The 19,372-nt window shown below is 31.8% G+C and overlaps 1 protein-coding gene across 1 annotated transcript in view; it reads left to right on the top strand.

Annotated features, from left to right (window-relative positions):
- Positions 1-18,211, top strand: part of C1H14orf39 (chromosome 1 C14orf39 homolog) — a 44,750-nt gene extending 26,539 nt beyond the window's left edge. Inside the window, exons 12-18 of the mRNA XM_045566201.1 lie at positions 207-292; positions 388-446; positions 3,511-3,572; positions 4,625-4,803; positions 8,122-8,266; positions 12,015-12,072; positions 17,300-18,211. Coding sequence (XP_045422157.1) covers positions 207-292; positions 388-446; positions 3,511-3,572; positions 4,625-4,803; positions 8,122-8,266; positions 12,015-12,072; positions 17,300-17,499 — 789 coding nt within the window. The 3' untranslated portion in view covers positions 17,500-18,211. The remainder of the gene's footprint in view (positions 1-206; positions 293-387; positions 447-3,510; positions 3,573-4,624; positions 4,804-8,121; positions 8,267-12,014; positions 12,073-17,299) is intronic.
- The last annotated feature ends 1,161 nt before the right edge of the window (positions 18,212-19,372 follow it).

Consider the following 19,372-nt stretch of genomic DNA (forward strand, 5'->3'; position numbering starts at 1 on the left):
TTAAATGTTTTTTGTTCCCCAGTATTTGACTTAAGGTACTGTACATAGTGGTTTCAGTTAATGTTTGTGGTTATAGATATTGATCATGGTGATGATGAGGTGGATGAAATGCTAAGGAAATAAGGGAGTCCTGAGTAGCTATAGCAAGTAAAAAAGACTTTATTGTTTTGTGTAGCCTAGTCTAATGCTTAATTTCTTTCTTTCAGGTATTTAATGACTCTGCTGTGAATAAGCAGTCAAAATGTTCACAAGTTACGGCTATAAAAAGTTCACAAAATTTTATGCAATTCAGGTAACCTTTAAAAATAAGAAAATGCTTTAGTTTCTTAAATAATTTATGAATATCAACTCAGAAAAAATATAAAAATTGTATTTATTGCCTTTTAGATTGTTAACCCCACAGAAACAATCAAATTGCAATCAGTGGCTTGAAAAAGGAGATACAGGTATTTGCTGTTCATATATTTCCTAGAAAGTAGGAGTAGCATATTAGATCAGCCTTTTATACTATTCATATAAATCATTTGAATTGTTTGTATTTCTGGTTAACTGACCATGCATGCCTGGCTTTAAAATACATTTTTCCTTAAATATAAAACAAATACATTTCATTGTAGAATATGTAGAAAACAAAGAAAAATATAAAGGAAACAAAAATACCACCACCGAGACATAAATGACATGATACATACTGGTGTATGCTCTTTTAATCTTGTTTTCTATGCATATATATGTTTTGTTCTTTTCCCCCCAAATTTGAACCATATTATGTATATAATTTTGTATTCTTTTTTTCCACTTGACATGCTATTGGATTATTTCTCCATGTCATTAAATAGATTTTTTAATGACTGCATAATGTTCCATTGTGTGGATATGCCATAATTAATTTAGCCATTCTCTCACATTGAATATCTTCTTGTTTCTACTTTTTTTGCTATTGTAAACAATGCTACTATATTCTTTTACATTAATCTTTTACTATGATATCTTGGCCTATTTTAAAAAATAAAATCATAGAAGGTTGCAGGATATGTGTATGAATTTATTATCCCCAAATCAGCTAGCTGTTGGAACTTTAACACACCCTTGAAAATACTAACTCATTATCGCTCACTTTTTCTTTATGTGTGTGTGTGTATATATATCTACACACATACATGTATACATGTGTGTATATGCATATAAACATATACATGTACATGCATGTATATATAATATACTATTATACACCCAAATATATATTTTGGTAAACTAGTAATGTGCAATTATTCCATCTATTAGGATATATAAAAGTCTTCACCTCTTCTTGTCTGATTACTGACTTTTGTTTTGAAGTTTTGAAAATGGCTTATTCCAGGCTGGGCACGGTAGCTCACACTTGTAATCCTAGCACTCTGGGAGGCCAAGGCGGGTGGACCGTTTGAGCTCAGGAGTTCAAGACCAGCCTGAGCAAGAGCGAGACCCTGTCTCTACTAAAAAAAAATAGAAAGAAATTAGAAGGCAACTAAAACTATAAAGAAAAAATTAGCTGGGCATGGTGGCACATGCCTGTGGTCTCAGCTACTTGGGAGGCTGGATTGCTTGAGCCCAGGAGTTGGAGGTTGCTGTGAGCTAGGCTAATGCCATGGCACTGTAGCCTGGACAACAGAGTGAGACTCTGTCTCAAAAAAAAGAAAAGAAAAAAAACATGAAATGGCTCATTCTGACAGCATGAAAGTTCTATAAATAGATGTATATGTAGAATGGCCAAATATTATACTATGAGTATATTTTTCTCACTCTTAGTATGGAAATCACCTAACACAATATGCTTATTGCACGTAGCTGAATATTTTCCCTGCTTTCTTTTGGGGGAAAAGTTATATATTACCTGTATAGATGATCTGTTCCACCTGGTTATAATCCTTTATATATGCCAAGGTGACAGAGAAGGAAGAGCTAATCTCTAGGTGCAGTGCACCCCTGATATAGAGATGTGGGAAATGCATATATCTGCAATAGTCTTTCCTGGTGTTAAGTATATATGGTGAGGCTTCATACCCAAGAAGGCATATAATTATTTTGGAAGGAAAAGAAAACTTTTTCCAATAATCTCTTAACTCATCTTTTGAAGAAATTAGTATATGGTGAAAAATAATATTTATGACTTCAATGGAAGAGACAAAAAGTATAAAGCTTTCAGAAGATCAAATAGAAAAACATATTCATGACTTCAAGATAGGAAAGGATTTTTCAAACAGGAATTTATAAGCCCAATCATAAAAGAAAGATTGATAAATTTGGCTATATTCAAATTAAGAATTTCTGTTCATCAAAAGATACTATAAAAATAGAAGGCAAGTTAACAAGCCAAAGAATATTAATATATTTGTAGTATATAAAATTGTCCAAAGATTAGTTTCCAAAATGTATAAGAAACTTCTACAAATCAAGAAGAAAAAGACAAACAATCAGATTAGAAATATGTGCAAAATCTGTGAATAGGCACTTCAAAAAAGAGAAACTTTTGTGGCAGATAAACATATGAAAAGATGCTCAGCAAATCAGGGAACAGCAAAATAAAGCCATAATGAGGTATCATTACAGATCTACCAGATTTACAAAATTCAAAAAGTCTGACATTACTAAATATTGATGAGAATTTAGGACAACAGGAGCTCTCATAAACTATTGGTGGAATAGTCATTAGATGTCTATATATTGAGAACAAACCTAAATTATAATTGGAGCCAATAATTTTGTCTGGTGAGATTGAATGGGAGTAGTTCAGGATGACTAGTCGTCACAACTAAAATTTGTACAACCACTTTAGAAAAATTTGGCATTTGGTAAAATGGAAAAATCACATACCCTATGCCTCATAATTCCACTCCTAGGTATATACCTAGAGAAATACAAATATATACATTTAAAGATATATGTAAAAGAATGTTCATAACATCATAGATTGTAATAGCCTGAAAGCAGAAAGAAACACCCCAAATGCCCGTTTGCAGTAAAATGGATAGATGTATTGTATTTATACAATATGTCTTTGTGCAACAATATGGATGAATGTCACAATCATATGCAAAACAAAAAGCAAGCCATAAGAACACATGTATTATTTCATTATATAACATTTTAAAACAGGAAAAACAAACTAATTATTTAGGTGATAAAACTATATAAAACAAATCAAGGAAACGATTATCATGAAAATCAAGATAGTGATCACCTCTGAGGAGGAAGACATGGAGAACATGGAACCTTTTGGAGTGTTCATGATGTTCTATCTCTTTACCTGGGTGGTGGTTATATGGGTGTTCTCTTTATAATTTTGTTAAACTATTCATATTATGTTTTATTCTCTTGTGTGTATGTATTGGGTTGAACCATATGAAGTTACCATTTTTGTAGGTTAAAAACAATTAAAGATTGGAGATTTCAAATGGTTAGTCTAATATGTTTTATTTTACAATAAAATTGCAAGAAGAGAAAACTAGTTTGTTCTCATGTAACAAACAGATGCTGAGTATGGAGATAAAGGGACAGTAAGACAATTACGAGAACCAAAACGTATTTCGCAAGTAAGTCAAAGGTTTGATTTCTCATTTCTAAGCAAAACATTATACTTTAAAATATTTTGTGTCCATTGTAATTTCAAATTTAGTACAATGAAGTTTATTTATGTGAGATGTTGTTAACTCAATGATCAGACTTCTAGGGAGTTACTGATTCTATTTTTCAGATTAAAAACTGAAGCCACAAAAAATTTACATGAAAATATACCATAAATTGTCAATAATAAGTGACTATATATTGAGAGCACACCTAAACATAGTTGAAGAAAGCAATTTTGTTGGTAAGATTGAATGATTTTCCGTGGCAGTTCAAGACCAGTGGTTGCCATAAAAATATCTTGAGAGTATTTTTTAATAGTGGAAAGCTTTAATGATTTTTGGGTGTAGACAATGTATATAAAGTTTGTCCTAGCTTCTAAGGGTTAAAACAACGGAAACAACATAGTATCATTCTGCTGTAAAGAAATACAGGTAAGAAACACATTTTAATTTTTTTGGAGGAGGGACCCAAATTGTTTCTGTAATGAGATTTGATATAACAAGGATATTTGAGAAATCATATCTCTAGCCTATAAAATGACGTAAAGGAAAATTAGTATTCAAGTTCTCAGTTTTTGTAGGGAAAGTAGTATAACAAATTTATAAAGGTGAAAACATAATTAACCAATGAGAGCAGGATTGCTTAAAGTAAATCTTCACTTTCAAGGAGGTAGCATATACAATTCTTCACTCAGAGCATAATGTGGAAATTTTAAAAGAAAAACCACTCAAATCATTTTTTCATAAATTCTAATATGATCTGGTTGTCATTTATTTTTTCAGGTGGGGTGAGGAAGATGGAGCTGGGAAGAAAAGAAAAATTAAATCATTAAAAATAATTATTTTTCTTTTTTTTTGATATATATATTAGTATCACTTTCACCAGTTATTTTATTTAGTTTGTGAAATAATAGCATCATAGATTAATATGGTGTTTTCTACCTCATGCATTTTCATGTGTCATTTTATTAATGCAGTAGCGTTCATTTTTATGGTGTTCTGTTATTTTGATTTTGCAGGCTATATATACAGAACATTTTGGGAAGCCAATAGAAAATAATAGTGATGAAATAGAAGAAAAGGCTGAGAATCTTTCATCAACTCCTGAAAGTCCTTTATTTTTAAGAACTCCTGAAGCTGTGAAAACACCTGAGTCTTTGGCGAAATTACAATTCCTCAAAACCCCCTTGTGTGAAATGTAAGATTTTAATTAGTAATTATAATTAAATTATCCATATATTTAGTTATATCAATAACTGATAGGAATAGTAAAATGCTCAGTACCTGTAATTTTAAAATGTTTTTATTATGTAGTATTTCAGACATACAAAGGAGAGAAAAATTAGTATAATGAACCTCCATGTACCCCACCATCCTGTTTGAACAATTATTAACATTCTACTATTCTTGTTTCATAGACTCTCCTCCCCATTTTTCCTGCAAAATTTAGCTGAAGATGTCATAGATCCCAAGTACTTTTCCAATGCAATAGTATATAGATTTAAGATTTTCCAAAGGATAAAAAATTTATAGAAAAATTAAAAACATCGAGCTAATCAAAGTATCATAAGAATGGAAAAACAAACACCACTTGTACTCACTATTATACTGGAATGAATCTATCAACACTCATGTGCACATATGGTAGTAAAACTCTGCAGAAAACAAGTAGCTTGAGACACTGCTAAATTTGTTAATCAATTCCAGTGATCTCATGGCAGAATCTTTGGGGTTTTCTAGATATAAGATCATATCATCAGCAAAGAGTGATAGTTTGACCTCTTCTTCCCCCATTTGGATGCACTTGATTTCCTTCTCTTGTCTGATTGCTCTGGCTAGGATTTCCAGCACTATGTTGAATAGAAGCAGTGATAAAGGGCAACCATGTCTGGTTCCAGTTCTAAGTGGGAATGCTTTCAGTTTTTCCCCATTCAGTTGGCTGTGGGTTTGTCATATATGGCTTGTATCATTTTTAGGTAAGTCCCATCTATGCCTATTTTGTTAAGCATACTTATCATAAAAGGGTGCTAAATTTTGTTGAATGCTTTTTCTGCCTCTATTGAGACGATCATGTGGTCTTTGTTTTTATTTCTATTTATGTGGTGAATTACAGTTATAGATTTGCATATGTTGAACCATCCCTGTATCTCAGGGATGAAGCCCACTTGGCCATGATGGATTATTTTTTTGGTAAGCACCTGAATTCGGTTTGCTAGGATTTTATTGAGAATTTTTGCATCTATATTCATAAGGGATATTGGTCTATAGTTTTCTTTTTTTGCTGAGTCCTTTCCTGGTTTTGGTATCAGGGTGATGTTGGCTTCATAAAATGTGTTGAGGAGGATTCCTTCCTTCTCGATGTTATGGAATAATTTCCGCAGGATAGGCACCAGTTCTTCTTTGTAGGTCTGGTAAAATTCAGGTGTGAAACTATCTGGTCTGGGACTTTTCTTTTTAGGAAGGTTTTTTATTGGTGCTTCAATTTCGGTACTTGATATTGGTCTGTTCAAGAATTCTAGTTCTTCCTGATTGAGCCTAGGGAGGCTGTGTGTTTCTAAGAATTTGTCCATTTCCTCCACATTTTCAAGTTCATGTGCATAGAGGTTTTTATAGTATTCATAGATGATACTTTGTATCTCCGTGGCATCAGTTGTAATTTTTCCTTTTTCATTCCTGATGGAGCTTATTAGAGTCCTTTCTTTTCTGCTTTTTGTTAACCTAGCAAGAGGTGTGTCTATTTTGTTTATTTTTTAAAAGAACCAACTTTCTGTTTTATTAATCTTCTGTATAGTTTTTTTATTATCAATTTATTTAGTTCTACTCTTTGTTATTTCTTTTCTTCTGCTGCATTTGGGCTCAATTTGCTCATCCTTTTCCAGTTCTTTCAGATGATTCATTAGATTGTTTATTTGTGATCTTTCTGTCTTTTCAATGTAGGCATTTATGGATATAAATTTTCCTCTCAGGACTGCTTTAGCTGTGTCCCACAGATTTTGATAACTTGTGTCTCCTTTGTCATTTAGTTCAAATAATCTTTTGATTTCCATCTTGATTTCCTCCTTAATGCAATAATCATTCAGCAGAAGGTTGTTTAGTTTCCATGACTTTCTGTAGAGATGAGAGTTTCTGTTGGAGTTGATTTCTAATTTTGTTCCACTGTGATCTGAGAAGATGCATGGTATAATTTCTGTTTTTTAAAAATTTTTGAGACATGCTTTGTGGCCTAGGATATGGTCAATCTTAGAGAATGTCCCATGAGCTGATGAGAAAAACATATATTCAGTGGTTTTGGGGTAGAATGTTCTGTAAATGTCAGTCAGGCCCATTTGTTCTAGATTTCTGTTTAAGTCTATTGTTTCTTTGTTTATTTTCTGTTTGGAGGATCTGTCCTGTTCTGTCAGGGTGGTATTGAAGTCTCCAACTATTACGGTGTTGCTGTTTATCATTTTGTTTACATCAAATGGATTTGCTTTATGAATCTCTACTTTTGTATTTTAAATCACCAACAAGAGTTTTATATATGAATGTCATGCTGTTGACTCAAGCTCAGCATGTTCAAAGTGGAACTATCATCAAATCTGGGAAGTATAAAAGAATGTGAAATCATATGCTAAAACCTCTCTCCATGGATTAGAAAACTATGATATGAAAAGTTAAGCAACCCATTCATGGTCATAGAGATAGTTATGGCAGTATTGTCAGACTTCTATAATATTTAACAAACATGTAACACTCTGTTCAAGCCACTGCTCTAGGCATTTTATAAATATTGTTCATTTAATATTCATGACCACCTTATGAGGTGTAGGTACATTATTATCCTGATTTTGTAGATGGGGAAACAGAATCACAGGTGATACAACTAGTCAATGTTACAGTTGAGATTTAGACCCAGGCAGTTCGAGCCCTAGAGTCTATAGTTTTAACTACTGTATTATATACTGTATTGTCTAATTCTTTTTCCTAGATCATTTTATAGTTTAATGCCCTTATACAATACTCTGTAATGGCTGCCTTCTCATCAAGACTAAAATCTTGTGACTGGCTTTCAAGATCTTGAATATTAGGGTCAGTGTTAAGAGCTTGGACTTTGAGTCTGGATTGCTGCATTCAAATGCCGACTCTAGCATTTAATATTCTCTTGAGCAAGTCATTTAACATTACTACGCTTCAAAATCCTCACTGTAAAATGGAGGTGATAGTAATAGTACTTATTTCATAGGGTTATTGTGAGAAATAAGTAAGTTATGCCTATGGAAACACCTAGAATAGAGCCAGACAGTGTATTCTCCATGGGTATTCATAATTATTATTCCAAAATTGGTTATTCAACTTTATTTAACATTGTTCCCTAGTCCAAACCATCCTTTCTCCACAGATATGTCACTTCAATAACTATTTCCTACTTTTCCTTACTATGCTAATTCTCACCTCAGTGCTCTTGCTTATGGTACTTACTAGTTTGCAGTGTTTAATAATAGATTCTTACCATTTTGTTGATTTTTTTATTTCTTAGTAACAGAAATAGAAATGCAGCACCTGAAGTTCAAAAACTAAAGGAATCTCCTGGATTTTCTTTTCTTATGAGTTATACTTCTAGATCACCAGGATTGAATTTATTTGATTCTTCTTTATTTGATGCAGAAAACTCATCAGATCAGGTAATATGAGAAGCTGAAGTTTTATTTCTAAAAATTGTGCACTGGAACTTTGAGTATCTTCTTGTTTTCAACTTCAGATGCCCCAGGTTGACATTCATTCTTTAAAAGGACTCTCGGGATAGGTATGATTTAAATAGCAATCAAACATATTTTAAAAATGAATTTGGCTTTATATTTCATATTTCTAACTTATAAACAAACTTTACATACTCTCAAAATGAAACATGTTCCACATTATAAATTGGTCTTTCCAACTACATTTGTGTACATGGCAACATTATCACTGGTTGATTTTAAAAGATCTGATATTAATTTTAAAAGACCTTCTAATTAATATCTACTGTTCAGTGATATAAATCATGATAAAGTGCTTATTTTTATATTGCACAACTAAAACCAAAAATTAAGATATGCTTTATTTGAAAAGTAGAGACAATATAGTGTAGTGGTTAAAACTAGACTCTGAAGCCAGACTACTTGGGTATGTACTGGATATGGGATTTTGGGTAACTAAATTGAAAGTAATAATAAATATTACCATAGGGTTTATGCATATTAAATGAGTTTATACACATAAAGCATTTTGAAAAGTACTAGCCCATAATAAGGCTATATAAGTATCAGTGTAATAAAAGAATTACATTGTTATTGGTCATTTAGTCACATTTAGCCAATTTTATGTGGATCAGAATATTTTATTCCTGTATCCCCTACATGATATTAATATTAAGTTGTCAAAATTACAAATTTATTGATGGATGATATAATACTATATATCTTATGGTATTTCATGTCTTCAACTTTTGTCTCAATTTTTATTTAAATGCTTATTTTAAAAACAACTCCTAGAAAGAATGTGCTGGGTATGAAAAAATAGACTATAGTTACTTAATTCTCATTTACAATAATAACATGAATGCCAAATACAGGTATATAACCTTAATAGGAAACATGTACATTTCAAATAAAGAAAATTATAAAATTACTGAAAAAAATCAATGAATATATAGATATACGAAGTACTTGTATAGGAAGAAAATATTATAAAGATAAATTTCTTCCTCAAATAATTTATAAATGTAATCCAATTCAAATCTAATTGGATCCTGGCAAGATTATTTATCTTGAATTTCTTTTATTTGTTTTTGTGGTGGTGGAATTGGGAAAGGAGATTGGCAAAGTAATCAGTAATTTTCCTAGGGAAAAGAGATCAAGAATAATCAAGAAAATGTTCAAAAATAAGATTGATAATAAATTAAAATAGAATTCTAAAAAAAACCTAAACAAAAAGAAGGCAGAAAAGAAGAAACAGTAAAAAAAAAAAAAAACCACAAAGTTAAAAAACAATAGTAAACTGTTAGACCAAGTTGTGGGCGTTTTAATAATTATATTGATATGAATGAGCTAACCACTCCATTAAAAGGTAGAGACTGTAAGGATGAATTAAAAAAAGCAAGACCCAATTATAAGCTATCTGTAAGAAACACACTTTAAATATAAAGACAAAGGTTGAAAGTAAATGGATGGAAAATGATATATCATGAAAACTGTAAGCATAAGAAGGTCAGAGGTAATATATTAATATCATTTTTGGTGTTCTTAAATAATATTCCTGGAAATAAGAAGAACATTTCATAAAGATAAAAAGGTCAATTCATAAGGAAGATATAACAATGTGTACAAGCCTAATAATGACTTCAAAATACATGCAACAAAAATTGACAGAATTAAAAGGAGAAATAGATAAAAATTCAAACATAGTTTTTAACACCTCTATCTCAGCAATTGATAGACAATACAATCAATAAAGATCTGTAAGATTTGAATAACATCATTAATCCCCTTGGCCTAACTGACCTGTAGAATACCACATCCAACAACTGCAGCATATATATTCTTTTCAAATGCTGATGGTACATTCAGCAAGATACCATAAAACAAGGCTTAATCAATTTAAAAGAATTGAAATCACACTATGATCTCTAACCACAGTGGAATTAAATTAGAACTCAATAACAATAAGATATCTAGGAAAATCCTAAATATGTAGGCTATGGATCAAAGAAGAAATCATGAGAGAAAGCAGAAAAGATTTTGAACTGAATTATGAAAGTTCAGCTTATCAAAAATTGTCGGATGCTGCCAAAGCCAGAGAAAAATGACAACTTTAAATAATTTAATTAATGATTTAAATAATTAAATTAATAGAAAAGAAAGATCTAAAATCAATGACTTAATGTTCTACCTTGAGAATCTAGAAAAAGAAGAATGAAGCAAACCCAAAGTAAGTATAATGAAGAAATAAGAAGGACAAGAAGAGAAATCAATAAAATGGTAAAACAATAGAGAAAATTAACATAATCAAAGTTGTTTTTGCTTTTCTGCCTATAAAAATTGACAAAATTGATAAACTCCCCATATTAGGAATGAAAGAAAGGATGTCATTATAAATCCTAAATATTACGAAATAGATTGGCAAGAGGAGCTTCATTCTCTACATATTAAAACATCCTATAAATGTAGAGTAATCAAAATGGTGTGATTGTAGTTTTAAGGATTGGTAGACTGATCAATGGCATGGGCTAGAAAGTCTTAAAACAAAAGAATTTAGAATGTGATAATGGCAGGACTACAAATTAGTAGGGGTAAATTAAGCACTCACCTTGCAATGTACACCAGTAGAAGTTACAGATGCATTAAATTATGTGAAAAACGTTAGCCCTAAAATATTTCAGAGGAAATATAGGTGAATATTTACGAGACCTTATGAAGAAGTATTCTCTAAGCATGAAAACCATAGAAGAACCAAAAGGAAAAAAAAGTTGGTCAATTGCATATAAAATCTAAACTTCTATATATTAAAAAAATTATAAAATCAAAATGATAAAGTGGTATAAAGTATTTGCAATAATAGTACAAAGAATTAATTAACATCTTTAGCATATAATGAACTTACATGTACCAATAAGAAAAAAATTAATAGAGGAATGGGCAAAGTCCATTTGGTCAAGAGATAATTCACTGAAAACAGCTTTCCTTATTAATTGTGAAAGAAATGTAAATCTGTGCATAACAGTGTTTATTCAAGTGTGATTTTTACATTACAAAAAAAAAAGTTGGGACAACCTAAATGTAAAAAATAAAAGAATGGTTGCAACCATATCTTACATCTATGTTGAGGAATATTATACTGCCATGAAAAGAGTCCTGTTTTAGAAGTACGACATGGAAAAATGCTCACAATGCAATATTGAGAGAAAAAGAAGAAAGAAAACTATATTGTCATGATCCCATTTTTTTAAAGTCTGTCTTACTAAGTAAATAGACTCTTGCAGCAAAACTTGATCTGAACTGACATGAAGCTATCAACTTCCTATTACTTTCAAAGACAGAAAAGCAATACCAAGAGCCTGATTTGTTAAAGGCCTTCAGAATAAAGCAAAAATTCACTAGAATTTTAGGTGATATTAAGATTCTAAAGTAGTAAATATCCTTAGTACAATGTATATTGCCTATTAATATTTTATCTATTACCAGAATCTAGTCATTAGGCCTTACTTTAATATAAATAAATGACAGATTTTGAAGATAGACCTCTACTTAAGTACAATAGTGTTTATATAAAAAGTTACTACATGTCTGCTTTCATTCTGTGTATAGAATAACTAGGCTTGAGATTCAAATATAAATGCTATATATACTGTTCCACTGATGTCACAAGTAATATTTAATGGAAATTATTTTCCAGTTTCATGAAAATTATTCTTCAGAAAATGTAAATCCTCTGTCATCACAACAAGAAATTGGTAAGTGATTTGAAGTTTGCTACATTTAAAAACATGCTAACTTTTCCCTTAGTATTTAGTTTCTCTAACTGATTTTCTTCAGTGCTCAGTTTATTCTTTAAAAACTACTGTTACTTTTATATCATTCACTGATCATTTTTATTTTTAGCAATTTAACTGCTTCTCTCACTACTGTACCAAAACTTGCTTTCTCCAAGATTACTAATGACTTCCCAATTATCAAACATTATGGTTATCTTTCATTTATTATCATATTCAGTGTCTTTGTAGCATTTGCTATGGTTGATTATTCCCATCTTCTTTCTGGAATTTTTGGATTTCATCATCTCTCTCTGGTATTTTTTTTTTTTTTTGGACCTTCTTTGTTCATTTTCCCTCGATTAGTTAATTCTTTCAACATGTAAATATTAATGTGTATATGTATTATGCTTTATAAGCCTATATGCTTTAAGCTCTGGTGATAGAACAGTGGTCAAAAATGCAAAGTTCTCATAGGGTTTACCTTCTAGTGGGAGAAACTGAAAATAGACAAAGAAATCAATGTATAATATGTCAGTGCACTAAACAGTTGTTATGGGTTTGAATGGCAGTCAGATTCACATGTTATAATTTTTAATCTAATATTACAATTTCTTTATAAAAAGATACAGGATAGGAGATAACAGGAAGTACAGCATCTTTGTCTCATTGAGGGGCCCACCAACTACCTAAATATAGTAATAAGCTTTATTTTGCCACCTCACCCATATGGAACATGTCAGGTTGCTGTGGATAAGTATGGTGCATGTAGGCCACCTTGACATACTGAGCTGTAGCCTCAGTTTCCCACCAGTCTTTTATATCAGTGGTCCCCAACCATTTTGGCACCAGGGACCGGCTTCATGGAAGACAGTTTTTCCACTGAGGAGGGATGGGGGATGGTTCAGGATGATTCAAGCACATTACATTTATTGTTCAATCAAACCTCTCTGCTAATGATGATCTGTATTTGTAGCCGCTCCCCAGTGCTCGCATCACCACCCCAGCTCCACCTCAGATCATTAGGTATTATTAGATTCTCATAAGGAGTGTGCAACCTAGATCCCTTCTATGTGCAGTTTAGAGTAGGGTTTGCACTCCTATGAGAATCTAATGTTGCTGATCTGACAGGAGGCAGAACTTACGTGGTGATGCAAGTGATGGGGAGTGGCTATAAATACAGATGAAGCTTCGTAAGCTCACTTACCTGCTGCTCACCTCCTGCTGTGCTGCCCGATTCCTAACAGGCCATGGACTGGTACTGGTCGGTGTCCTGGGGGTTGGGAACCACAGTTTTATATGATTCTGGTCGGGAGGCTCAAGGCCTGTATACTGACTCATAGCTCCTCTAATTCAGGTGCAGTCCCACAGAGCAGACTAGGCAAACACAACATTCTACATTTATCTTAATTCTGTATTTTCTAAGACAACAGTGCTGTGAAACTCCAAGTCAGACTCCAAGGTCCTTCCAGGTGGGCCTGAATCAGCCCAGGCTGGATGTTAATTGTCTACTTACTGTTGGTGATAAATATTATGATGAAAAGTAAGTTGGGGGAATAGGGAATACTTGGATTGGGAAGGTGGTTGCTGTGTTCCAAGGGAGTCAGGGAAGGCATCACTAAAAGACAACATTTGAGCAGAGACCTGAAGGAGGCACAGGTACAAGCTATTTGAGGAAAGTGTTCCAGGCAAAAAAACATACTAAGTATGTTCATTGAACAGTAGGTAAACTGGTATGATTGGAATAGAATAAGGAAGAGAAACTGGTGGGAGATTAAATCAGAGGGGTGGAGGGGGAACAAATCATGTAGGACCTGTAGACCATTAAGGACTTTGGGTTTTTTTCCTGAGTGAGATGGGAAGCCATTGGAAGGTTTTGAGCAAAGGACTGAAATGATCTAACAGGTTTTTAAAGAATTACTCTGGCTGCTATATGGAGAGCAGACTGTAATGGAAACAAGGGGAAAAGCAGGAGATAGATTAGGAAGCTATTAAAATGATATAAGTGAGAATTGATGACAACAGAATAGTGAGAAGATGTCTGATTTTGGTTATAGTTTTAGGAAGATAGAACTAGGAAAATTTGCTTATGGACTGAATATAAAGATTGAGAGAAAGAAATAAGGATAATGCCAAAGTTTTGACATGAATAACGGTGCCATTTATTGAAATATGAGAGGGTTGTAGGAGAAGTTAATTTGAAATTGGAAGGAGATAGGGGTTTAACTTTGGAGGAGTTATATTTGAAAAGCCTATTTGTTAGATATATAAGTGAAAGTAAAGTAGGAAATTATATGTAAATCTGGAATTCAATAGGATGGAGACATAGATTTTGGAATTTTTCTAAATGGTATTTAATGCTATGAGACCAGAATGAATCCACCGATTGTAGATATTCGTTAAATTTTAAATCTAAAATTTAAAATTTACATTTAAAATCTATTTACATTCTCTTCTTTGACACTTCCATTCATTTGACACTCTTTCATTTTGGTGCTTTCAAATATAATAAATACAGGTAATGACCAAATTCATATCTTCCTGCACTGACTTCTAAATTCTAGGACCTTGTTTCTGATTGTATAATTGAAATCTCTTTATATCTAAGACATCCCTTGACATATTGAAAACTCAACATATCTGAAATCAAACTTGTTCTCCTTCTGAGGTCCCTAATGGTATCCTCATTGTTCTGGTTGCTAAGATTCAGAACCTCAATGATAATTTTAACTTCTCTCTGACTGTGACTACATTCAGCTAGTTATCAAGTTTTATCAGTTTTCTCTCTCAAATATTTCTTTTTCTTTTACATTTTCATTGAAACCATTATATTTCAAAGTCTTATTGCTGTTCACTTGGGCTATTACAGTAACATCCTAATTGGTCTTTTCATCCTCTCAGCTTGCCTATGGATCACAGCTTGATTAACCTTCCTTATGCATAATGTTGGCCATGTCACTTCCCTAATCCCCAGATACCTTCAGCGACTCCCCATTAACTGTCAAATTATGCTCCTACTTTTCTAACGTAGCTCCAACATATCTTTTTAAAAAACTGATACATAATAGTTATATGGGTTATAGGTGATATTTTGATACCTGCATACAATGTGTAATAATCAAATCAGGGTAATTGGGATATTGGGTAATTGGGTATGTCACCTCAAACATTTGTCATTTATTTGTGTTGGGAACACTGCAAGTCTTCTAGCTATTTTGAAATGTACTATAAATTCTTGTAAACTATACTTGCCCTACTGTACTAGTGAACATTAGAACTTATTCCTTCTAACTGTACCTTTGTACCCATTAACCAACTTCTCCTCATCTCCCAACATACCTTTTAAGCCTTTTCTCTTACAAGAATAACCTGTGCTTTGGCCACTGAAGAACACAGTGTATCTCAAATATGCCTACACTTTCTTACCTGCTTTTTTCTTCTTACAATCCCCAACTTCTGTCTCCTATCTTTCAAGACCAAGTTCTCTTCCATAAAACCTTTTATTTACCCACTCAAACTTCTATTCAAAAAAGATCTCTTCCTCACCTTTCTGAATGTCTCTTCTTTTTCACACTTACTTACATTCTACCTTCTATCATTAGTTATTTATGAAAATATGTAAAATCTCTTCTAGATCACATTTTTTGAGGGCAGGGACTCTTTTATTCATCTTTGAATTCCTCACAGCACCTATAATGCTGTATTTCATAGTAATCTATTATTTTATTATGATGAGCATAGGCATTTTATGAAGACCTCGTATGAACTTATTCTGAAATTAAAAACAAAATCAGATTAATTTATTCAAAGAGAGATTCAAGATTTTAGTTCTTTCTGGATCTATGTCTACATTATACCTTTTTTCCTTTTTTTAAGTCTTATGGATGTGTACTGAAAAATACACATGTGGAAAAATAAAGTGAAAAAGGGAGAGAGAGAAAGAACATGAGTATCTGGTAATCAGTCTGTCTGCCTGTCAGTCTGTCCATCTATCCATCCATTCACCCATCTGTCCATTCATCTATCCACCCATCCATCTTAATGCTGGTTGGCTCAGCCTTATTTAGGGTGAAATAAGTGAGATGTTTAAAAATATATGAAAATTTCAAAGTGACACAAATTGAACAATTTTGCTTAATGTAAAGTTGATTAGTTCTCCATTCAAAAAGCATAGGTATTTAAAAAGATTTATTTCAAGTAAGTCTTTGGATTACTGTAGATTTGAAATCGTTTAATGATAATTTATTTTAAATTATAATTAGGATATTGAAAATATATTTTTGCATTTATAGTTTTAAATAATATGATAAATGAAAAACAATGTTTTTCCTTAATGGAAATTCTGGGAGTCATCAACCTAAACTATACATGTGAAGTTGATTTTAAAAATTCCTTTTAAAACTTTAGAATTCTTTTCACTGTTATATCAATTTCCTTGAACAATGCCATGAACAGTATATTGTAGTTACTGAATAAATAATAGTTGAATAAGTTTGACTATTGTAGTGTCTCTCAGATCCAGCATTTTTTTCTCCATTCCCATTGCTATGATTGTAGGTAAGATCAGGCTTTCATCATCTCCTTGCTGGAAAATAAACTTTTTTTTTCTTTTTGGTTATCCCCACTTCTAAACTCTCCTGTCCAGCCTTTCTACACATTCTCTCCTGAGTAATCCTTATAAGGCAGTTCAAATCATGTCATATTTCTGCTTGAGAATCTTTAATGGCTTTCTGTTACCTATTAAATGAAATTCAGATTCTATAACTGGACATTCAACAATGTTTCGAAGCTCATCATGATTAATTTTCATTTAATACATCTTTATTAATTTTTCAGTGCTCCTGATAAGCTAAATTGATTTGTGTTACCCTGGCCTAATAACTCTCTGCATGCCTATTTTTGTGCCTCTGTGCTATTCTTTTCATTTGAAGTATTTTACCCTACTTCCTACCTTATATATTAGTTCTTTATATACTTGAGTTCAAATTACTTGAAAATAGGGTTTAAGTTTGGGTCTGTTTTAATCTTAATAATACCGAGTACAGTACAGCCTTGCACTTAAGAGGAATACAGTTATTTAATAAATATCTACTAAATAGATAAATGATTCAATGTTACTCCATTTATTATATGCTGTATACTGCAATTCAGTAGGTTATATAAATTTTATATAACATGAATAACATATTATAATATTTATCTTCCTTAGGAAACTTATTTGAGAAACCAGGAGAAGATACATTTACATTTTCTTTTCCATCAGTCACTTCAACTCATACATTTGGAGCTGGAAAAGATGATTTTAGTTTTCCGTTTTCATTTGAACAGGATGAAAATTCAGCACCTTCTTCTTCTTTAAAAGATTTTCCATCTTCCTCACAAAATACAACCCAGTTTACTTTTTTTTGAACTAGTTATTAATTTCTTGAATTATTTTACAACTCTGTAATGTTTGAGGGCATACATTTCCATTCTTACTTTAAACATGAAGACTGTCTACTTTTTTGTTGATTAAAGCAATAATGGGTTACCATAGTTACATTATTTGATTATGTTTACTGAAATATTGAATATTTTGTTTTTATTTGTGGCATTAGCTAATCCTTATTTACTTTGGTTTTGATTTTGCAAGCCATGTTCAGGTAAAACTATTATTAATCTTAATAGAATTTGATGCTTTTTTCATAAATCTTCACTTTAAATAGTAAGTTTCATTCTGGTAGCATTGTAGGTGCTTTGATAAGAATAAGAACTCTGCCAGGCCATCAGAAGACTTTTTAGTAGTACCTGTGCAGAATTAGTGTTGAGATATACTTTAGCTACTAAAAAATTCTTTTAAAATTACTGGGTTTCATTTATGCTTCACTGCTGCAGTACTCTAATAATTTCAAAGAATTTATGTCATTAATAGTGAAGAAAGTCTGTGTTATTTTCTTCTAATACAACAAGTGGTAAAATTCTAATTTCATCAGTTATGCTAATGTCTTTAATGGAAAATTAAGTGTGAAAGGCTAGAGTAATTTTTAAAAATTGGATTGTTGTATCAGTGGTGATCCTGTTAATGTATTTTTTTTGCTTAAACCTTTTTTGAAGAACATTTAAAATACTTTCTGTCTTCAATAAAAATTAATTTCATCTTTATATTTTATATTCAGTATTTGTCAATTAATTAGATATAGCTTAAATGAAGATATTTAAAATTTGATGAAATTATATAAGCATATTGATCAATAGCTTTGTATTTTGTGCTTTTAAAATTCGTTGTGATAAACGAATGTGATATTCGTTGTGATAAATTCAAGTGATAAAGAGTTTGACTTCATATTTTGGTGTGTGACTGCTGACAGATTATAAACCTCAGCCCTTCTTTTTCCCTTTCTACTCCACACCTGGCCAAGCTGATAAGAAAGCCTGGTTGCTCCCTTCTTTAGTGCCAACAGGAATTTCAAACCATGTGTGAGAGCCCTCATGCCAACCCCACTTCCCAACCACTGTAAAAACCCAAAGCCAGTCTCCTTTCTCTACTTTCTCAAACCATTTTCAGATCAGCCTGGGAGGCCTGCTCTGTTATATGAGTAGAAACACCTTTTCATACCCTATTGTGGGTGCGTGTGTGGCATCATCTGTCTTAATATTTAAGTCAAATTTTGTGTAAGGGTCTATTTTGAGTCTTTAGAGTGTCCACAAATTATCACAGTTGTATTAAATTAAGCCTTCCCAAAGACTCTTAAGAAGAAGGTTGATTTAACTAAGAAATTTAAGAAAACTTTGTATTTAAAAAAAAGAAACAACCAAACCTTCAACAACTAGTCAAAAGAGGAAAATTTTAGTTGAAAAGCTAGAGTTTTTGTTTTCACATCAGTATTTATTTTATGGTCCCTATGATTGAATTATTTGGTAGTTTTAATATAATAAAGACATCGACTATATATGAGAAAGGAGAAAAAAGGTGAAATTGGTTTATTTGTTGTTTATTAGAGATTCAAAACTTGTTTTAGCCTTAAGCATGCCAGTGATTCCATGGTTTGTTTTTACTTTAAATAAGGTAATGTCTAGCACACCAGTATGGTTAGATTTATCATGTATTGATAAATGAGGTAAAATAAAAATAAGTGTTTTTAAAGTATCCACAGTGTGCATGGAATTTTGATAGCATGTGAAAGGCTAGAACATAGACATAATCTTATACTCAAGGAACTAATAACTTGGTTGAGGAGAAAAAACTTAGGAAATGACAAAATCACATTATAGTAAAATAAATATAATTAAATTCTATAATTTA

This window comes from Lemur catta, chromosome 1, assembly GCF_020740605.2.
Source record: "Lemur catta isolate mLemCat1 chromosome 1, mLemCat1.pri, whole genome shotgun sequence".
In the NCBI taxonomy this organism is placed as follows: domain Eukaryota; kingdom Metazoa; phylum Chordata; class Mammalia; order Primates; family Lemuridae; genus Lemur; species Lemur catta.